Source organism: Scomber scombrus, chromosome 4 (assembly GCF_963691925.1).
Source record: "Scomber scombrus chromosome 4, fScoSco1.1, whole genome shotgun sequence".
Lineage (NCBI taxonomy): Eukaryota > Metazoa > Chordata > Actinopteri > Scombriformes > Scombridae > Scomber > Scomber scombrus.
The window spans coordinates 31,007,827-31,015,457 of NC_084973.1; the positions used below are offsets into that span (position 1 = coordinate 31,007,827).

The following is a 7,631-nucleotide window of genomic DNA, read 5'->3' on the forward strand; positions in this document are numbered from 1 at the left end:
CAGACCCGCCCATTAAATCCAGACACAGAAATCTTGAAACTCCACAATTCAAATATAAATGGTTGAAATGCTTTTTACTCCTTTTTTTAGAAATACATTTATGACCTATTTAATGTGTTTAGAAGAAAATGTCTGAATTCACTTTACACAGTCTTTAAACTGTATTTCAAATTGTATTTTATATTTTGAGACGACGCTAACCTGCTGTCATTTGCGCACTGAACAAATAAGTGGACTAACAGAAGTGTGTGATTTGAGACACGGCATATATTTCAACTACAATACAGTGAACTCTGCTGCAGATAATTTTAATCAGAAGTCGATCGGAGTGATTATAAGAAAGCAAAATTGTACCAAAAATACCAAAACAAACTAAAACTGCTTCATGTAATCAATGCAAATTATTGTAGTAAGTATATAATTTGTTCTTTTGGACAACTGGATATGTTTTTACACCATAAATCAAATAAAAAAAGACAGATTTGAGCCCTGTACAAACCATTACTGTACATAACAGTAGAAATGATTTATCAGCATGTGCTCTTATCGTAGTTTCACTTTTAACTCCATTCTTTCTGAACTCCTGCTCTTCCTTCCATTACTCTTTTCTTTTCTTTTCTTTTTTGGACTGTCTGAGTTACAGTTTGGCACTAATTTGGCTCAGCTGTGCAACATCCTGGAAAGAGCTCCCGTCCAGTATTAATGGAGGATCGATACAGGACTCATGCTCCACTGCAGAGGTGTTCAAACCCTAAATTAAACACTAGAGAGCCATTAAAACCTTTTTACTTTTTCCCTTTTTTTCAAAAGTATATTTGTTGCTGTTTTTACTGTTTAATTTTAACCCTCCTGTTGTCCTCGAGTCGAGGAAGGAAGGGAGGAAGAAGGAAGGAAAGGAGGGAAGAAGGAAGGAAGGAAGGAAGGAAGGAAGGAAGGGAGAAGGAAAGGAGGGAGGGAGGGAGGGAGGGAGGAAGGGAAGGAAGGAAGGAAAGGAGGAAAGGAGGGAGGAAGGTAGGAGGGAGAAAGGAAAAGAGGAAGGGAGGAAGGAAGGAAAGAAGGATAGAGGAAAGAAGGAAGGGAGGAAGCGAGGGGGGAGGAAAGAAAGAGAGAAGGAGGGAGGGAGGAAGGAAAGGAAAGAAGGAAGGAAGGAAGGAAGGAGGGAATGAAAGAAGGAGGGATGGAGGAAGGAAGGACAGAAGGAAGGAAGAAAAGGGGATGGAGGGTGGAAAGGGAGAGGAAGGAAAGAAAGAAAGAGAGATGGAGGGATGGAGGAAGGGAGGAAAGAAGGAACAGTCAAAACAGACGGGGTCAATTTGACCCGGGAGGACGACACGAAGGTTAAAAATGTTGCAAACATTTGCTAATTTTGGGGAATTGGAGACACAGTGAAAGCAGAAAGTCATCATGCATCCTCCTCCTCCTCCTCCTCTTCCTCAGTCCATCTTACCTTCTGATTGATGTGGACCTGGAGCAGAATATTCTGGTAGCTGTGGCCGTCGTTGATCTGCAGCACGACTCCGTCCTCCGTCCCCTCTGAGCCGTCGTGGACGTACTGAATCTGTTCCCGTGACAGCTCCTCCAGCTTGAATCGGCTCAGCGCCCGGTCGCCGTGGAGACGGGTCAGCCGGCCGTGGCGCGGCGGTTCAAGGACCATGACTAGGACGTCTGCCGGGTTGTCGGGGTCGCTGACCTGCAGGACGGACTTGGTGACGGTTGCCAAGGCGCCACGACCCTCCACAGGTAACGGAGACAGAGTCAAGACCTTTGGAGGCTGGAAACGATAAAAAAGAAAGAAAATATGTTCATATTAGGTTAAAACTGAATGCTCCTGAAAATGTCAAATGGTGTAAACACATAAGAATGATAAATATTAAATATTCTATCATTCTATAGTGTATTTAAGTGGACTTCTATAAATAATTACCTAGTAGTAAATGTTCCTGATCTCCATGGTTACCAGAGTAAATGTAATATTTAGAACAATTGTATTCCATTACCTTTATTTAATATAAAAGTTATAATGTAAGATCATGTCAAACTAGTTGATATGGTGTTTTATTGAGAATTTACTGTTTTTAAGCAAGTTGAATTATTTGGTACAAAGTTTTTATGGTTACACCACTTAGACATTTTTACCATAATCCTCTAATATATTCTCTCAAAATGGATTAAAAGCAGAAATTTGATGCTGAGGTCCACAAAAAAAGAATGTGTGCAAGTTATTCATACGTTTATTTTCACATTTTAACCCCTTTAAATTTGACTAAACCACATGGACACATTTTACTAATGTTTTATGAGACTTTTGGTGATTCCTTAGACCTTTAAAACAAATCCAAGAACCCTAAAGCTGAACCTAACCCTCCTCTTATACTGGATCATCAATGCAGGATTAGTTCTTCTTACAAGGAGAACAAACCATACCCTGTGTCTTGCTTTGGCTCTTGACATAACACTTTGTTTTGAGTGTAAAAAAAAAGGATGTTCCAGCATGAAAAGTGCTGCTGGAGAAAATGTTGTACAACTTTAAAAGCTGTGGAGCTTAGGGAGCACGAGCAAGAAAACGCAGCAATTTCTCACAAAGACTCCCAATTGTCATCTTCTCCCAGGAGGAGGGGGGGGGGGGGGGGACGGGACGACGACCACACAACCTCCCCACTAAAGGAGATGAAGAAGATGAAGGAGATGAAGGAGAGGGAGGGAGGTTAACCAAGGGTACCTCATTAAGCTGCACTCAGCTGTACCTGAAGCCTTGCAGCAGCAGCGGCGGGGGAGCAAAGCCTTCATCTCGCTAACAAAGTCGTTTTAGCAGCAGCGGTGAGAAGAGCAGGACTCCTATTGTGAGCAAAGAGCCAACTGTGTGTCTGCATCTGTCTGTTTTCACACCTCTGTGTTTGTATAAAAAAGTGATTTATGGATATTTCTAGAAAGTAAGCTGCGTTTGACAACTCCTCACTAGATTGAAGTGTTGTTTTTGACACCATTAAATCAAATTACCAACACATAGAAGTGCAAAACCAACTGTGAAATCAACCTCATGGAGCTTTTTCAGGTTCTTGTGCTTGATTAATGTACATTATAGTCACTCACCTTTCATTAACCCCTTTATAAAACCATAGGCAGCAGTTTCCAGACACAACAAGCTGTGAGAAACTTGTTGCTACACCAAATAACCAACATGCAAAGTTAGCAACAAGGTAGACTAGAAAATTGAACATTTAGCTGCTTAAAATCCACATATTTATAGAGCAGTGGTCTCCAACCCTGCTCCTGTAGAGCTACAGTACTGCCCTGCATGTTTTAGGTCTCTCCACCACTATAACACACCTTATAATAGTAATTAACTCGTTATCGAACCTCTTAACGAGCTTCAGCTGCTTGGTAACGAGTTAATTAGTAGAATCAGGTGTTTTAGAGCTGGGAGATACCTAAAACAAAGGAAGGAAAGACGGAAGGAAGGAAGGAAGGAAGGAAGGAAGGAAGGAAGGGAGGGAGGGAGGGAGGGAGGGAGGGAGGGAGGGAGGGAGGAGGGAGGGAGGGAGGGAGGGAGGAAGGGAGGGAGGGAGGGAGGGAGGGAGGGAGGGAGGGAGGGAGGGAGGGAGGGAGGGAGGGAGGAAGGAAGGAAGGAAGGAAGGAAGAAAGAAAGAAAAGAAGACAGTAAGGAAAGAAAAAAGGAAAGTGGGGAGGAAGGAAGAAAGGAAGGATGGAAGGAAGGAAGGAAGGAACGAAGGAAGAAAGGAAGGAAGGAAGGAAGAAAGAAAGAAAGAAAGAAAGAAAGAAAGAAAGAATAAAGAAAGAAAGAAAGAAAGAAAGAAAGAAAGAAAGAAAGAAAGAAAGAAAGAAAGAAAGAAAGAAAGAAATAAAGAAGAAAGAAAGAAAAGAAGACAGTAAGGAAAGAAAAAAGGAAAGTGGGGAGGAAGGAAGGAAGGAAAGTGGGGAGGAGGAAGTGAGGAAGAGGGGAGGAGGGAAGGAAGGAAGGGAGAAGGAGGGAGGGAGGGAGGGGGAAAAAAGACAGGATGGAAAGATGGAAGGATGAAGGAAAGATGGAGGTAAGGAGGGAAGGAAAGAAGTAAGGAAAAGAAGACAGGAAGGAAAGAGGGGCCGGATTCTACACTTTGGCGGGCTGTTTCTGACCCACTGACCTCATGTTTGACCCCCCTGCTCTAAGAAATTTTGGAAATAGTTCAGTATCACAAATCATAATATAGATAGAAGTATAATTGCACCTTCAGTCTGTGCATGTGTTTGAATATCTGACACAAAAAACAACAAGACAACAAGACAAAAAGCGAAATGCTAGAGGCCGAAATATCAGCACTGATGAAGCGCTCCTCCTCTGGCTCTAAATCAGACCTGTTGTCTCCTCAGAGAGGGCTCAGGGGCCAATTGTTTGCCCTCGTCAGCTGCTGGCCGAGCTCCAGCTTTTTTTAGCAGCATTATAGCGACGGCTCTAGCGAACAGGGACGCGTGAAACAAACTTGCACTAAGAGAGAGTGATGACTCGTGGAAAGTTTCACACACACACACACACACACACACACATATATGTATTCCCTCTTGGTGTATTCAAACCAAAGTGACCTCTGCATGAATGAATTGCGAGACACACAGTTTAACCCTCCTGTTGTCCTCGAGTCAAGGAAGGTAGGGAGGAAGGGAGGAAGGGAGGAAGGAAGGGAGGAAGGATGGAAGGGAGGAAGAAGGAAGGAAAGGAGGGAGGGAGGAAAGGAAGGAAGGAAGGACGGAGGAAAGAAGGAAGGAAGGAAGGTAGGAGGGAGGGAGGGAGTAAGGAAAAGAGGAAACGAGGAAGGAAAGAAAGAAGGACAGAGGAAAGAAGGAAGGGAGGAAGGTGGTTGGAGGAAAGAAAGAGAGAAGGAGGGAGGGAGGAAGGGAGGAAGGAAAGGAAGGAAGGACTGAGGGAAGGAATGAAGGAGGGAGGGTGGAAGGAAGGAAGAAAGGGAGGAAAGAAGGAACAGTCAAAACAGACGGGGTCAATTTGACCCGGGAGGACGATACGAACAAAGATCGGTTTGTAGGAGGGAAACAAAAGATGTCTGATGTGCTGGTGGTGGCTGGAGTGTGTGTGTGTGTGTGTGTGTGTGTGTGTGTGTGTGTGTGTGTGTTGCTTTTAAATCGTGTAAAAACATGTTACTCTTACTGAAAGCAAACAGTGAAATCTACCCCCTCACCCCCCTCACCCCCCTCACCCCCAAATACCCCAAACACCCCAAACACCCCCAAACACTCCGCCCCGCCCCGAGCAGCCGAAAACAACAAACACAGCCTCACTCAGGTAGGAGGGCTGAGACCTTTTGGCCCTCACGACTGAAGCAGAGGTGAGGTTCATATTTTGGGAGAGAGCTGTCATCACCCCCGAGGCTCTTGGTGGGCTTCTGCAGCACTTAAAAAAAAAACACTGGAAAAATCTTTTTTTTGTTGCTGCTTTTTTGGGGTATTTTTTTATTTGCTCTTTATTTTGGTTTGTTTTTCCTGCTGTGTTCGTGCTGGATGATATTCAGAGGCACGACGGGTGGAGAATGAAGCATCTCCCAAGTCGATATCATCCTCCGTCACATGGCTGTAAGCCTCTCGGTTCCTAACAATGAACTTTCATCTGAAGCTTTCTCCTCTCTGTTGTAGTTTTATGCACCATGTGTCAAACAGTCACTGCACAGCTTGTTTTACTGTTGTTTACCGAACTCAAGATAGGGTTTAAATGATGCATTAAAGTATTAAGTAGTAGTAGTTGCAGTAATAGTAGTAGTAGTAGTAGTAGTAGTAATAGTAGTAGTACCCAGCCAGCATGTCCATGTGGGCCCCATAAGGTTTAACTCTTACACACTGTTTGGGTCAAATTTGAGCCATTTTGACATTTAACAACTTGTAAAAACACCCCAAATGTCTTTTACTCTGAAATGTAATGACTTTTCCTAAAGTGGCCCAAAACGCACAACAATTCAAATATTATGTCATGTTATACTTTTATTGTATAAGTCCTTGAGGCTGTTCTGGGTCAGATTTGACCCGTATCTATTGACATGTGTTTAAGTGAAATGAATAGTTAATAGTTTTAATAAGATAGTAGTTATGAGTATTTATTTTTATGATGTAGCAGTGAAGACTGATGGCTCTAATGGTTATACAATAAACCCCACAGTTCCATAAAGTTCTGCTCATTTTCACTTTACATATAAAATAACATTTAACCACCAAAAAGAGACATAAAAATGCCTAAAATATACACAAATCGACTAAATAAACCTCAAAAATACCAAAAAGAGATGAAAAAAATACTAAAATCAACCTACAGTTAGTTTGAGTAACAGCTGCGATCTAGTTACCATGGTAACGTAGAGATGGAGAGACTAAAGAGACTCAAAACTACCAATAAAATACATTTCAATCATTATTGCTATGTTATATTTTCATGTCTTAGGTAAAATAGGACATGATATTGTGTGATAGGAGATGTTTAGTGGTGTAAAAGCTAAAAAATACACTTTATCTGCTCTTTGAGACATGAATCAAGGTTTAATCACATTTATTGATCAGTCAGATCGACTATTGATGCTTTCTAAACAGATCGGTGGCTCAACATTTGGTAAAGACACTTTTTATGAGGGGAACATACTGCAAGGATGTAGAGTATGAACGGTATGAAAGGGTTAATCATCAGTGGTCGTATATACAGTTTCCAGGTGAGCTTAACAGTCTCTTTATAGAAAGTTGTGAAACTCAACAGCTAAGAGTGTTAAAGATATATATATAAAGATATCACCTGAGCAACATAATAAAACATGTGCTTGCTGCTTTAAGATACAAATATAGACTCTAAAATATGTGAGACCACCTCCGTAGAAATGCCATCAGCAGATATCGGCCTCTCCAGTCAGAAGGGGAGGAAAGGCTATCTACAGCTCACATCTTTCATTCCTGAGGCTATTACAGACCTGCTGGCTGGGGATCTGATGGGGGGGGATTTCAATCAACTATTTCTTTTTCTACCAGGAGGGCTGCAAACACAAGCTCTGTGCACAAGCTTTATATTTATACTGTTCAAGTCAACAGTGTTTTACATTCAGGGCCAATAAGGTGCTTTTCTTTTGGCAGTGTTTGTGTGAAGGGTCAATGATGTAATATCTTTGTGTCCATGTGGTTTAGTTTAAATTTAAAGGGGTTAAAATGTGAAAATAAACGTATGAATAACTTGCACAAATTCTTTTTTTGTGGACCCAGCATCAAATTTCTGCTTTTAATCCATTTTGAGAGAATATATTAGAGGATTATGGTAAAAATGTCTAAGTGGTGTAACCATAAAAACTTTGTACCAAATAATTCAACTTGCTTAACTCTCCTGTTTTCCTCATGTTAAGGAAGGAAGGGAGGAAGAAGGAAGGAAAGGGGGGAGGGAGGGAGGGAGGGAGGGAGGGAGGGAGGGAGGGAGGAGGGAAGGATGGAGGGAAGGAAGGAAGGGAGGAAAGGAAAGAAGAAAGGGAGGAAGGAAGGACGGAGGAAAGAAGGAAGGAAGGAAAGTAGGAGGGAAGGAGGAAAGAAAAGGAGGGAGGGAGGGAGAAAGGAAGGAAAGAAGGACAGAGGAAAGAAGGAAGGGAGGAAGGTAGGGGGAGGGAAGA

General features: G+C 42.3%; 2 protein-coding genes across 2 annotated transcripts in view; one reads left to right on the top strand and one right to left on the bottom strand.

The window, feature by feature from the left end:
- Window positions 1–4,437, bottom strand: part of fras1 (Fraser extracellular matrix complex subunit 1) — a 98,124-nt gene extending 93,687 nt beyond the window's left edge. The window contains 3 exon segments of the mRNA XM_062417931.1: window positions 1,448–1,771; window positions 4,227–4,253; window positions 4,354–4,437. Of these exon segments, the coding sequence (XP_062273915.1) occupies window positions 1,448–1,771; window positions 4,227–4,253; window positions 4,354–4,437 (435 nt within the window).
- A 613-nt stretch (window positions 4,438–5,050) lies between these two features.
- Window positions 5,051–7,631, top strand: part of LOC133979421 (ADAMTS-like protein 2) — an 8,723-nt gene continuing 6,142 nt past the window's right edge. Inside the window, exons 1-2 of the mRNA XM_062417932.1 lie at window positions 5,051–5,077; window positions 5,165–5,293. Of these exons, the coding sequence (XP_062273916.1) occupies window positions 5,051–5,077; window positions 5,165–5,293 (156 nt within the window). The remainder of the gene's footprint in view (window positions 5,078–5,164; window positions 5,294–7,631) is intronic.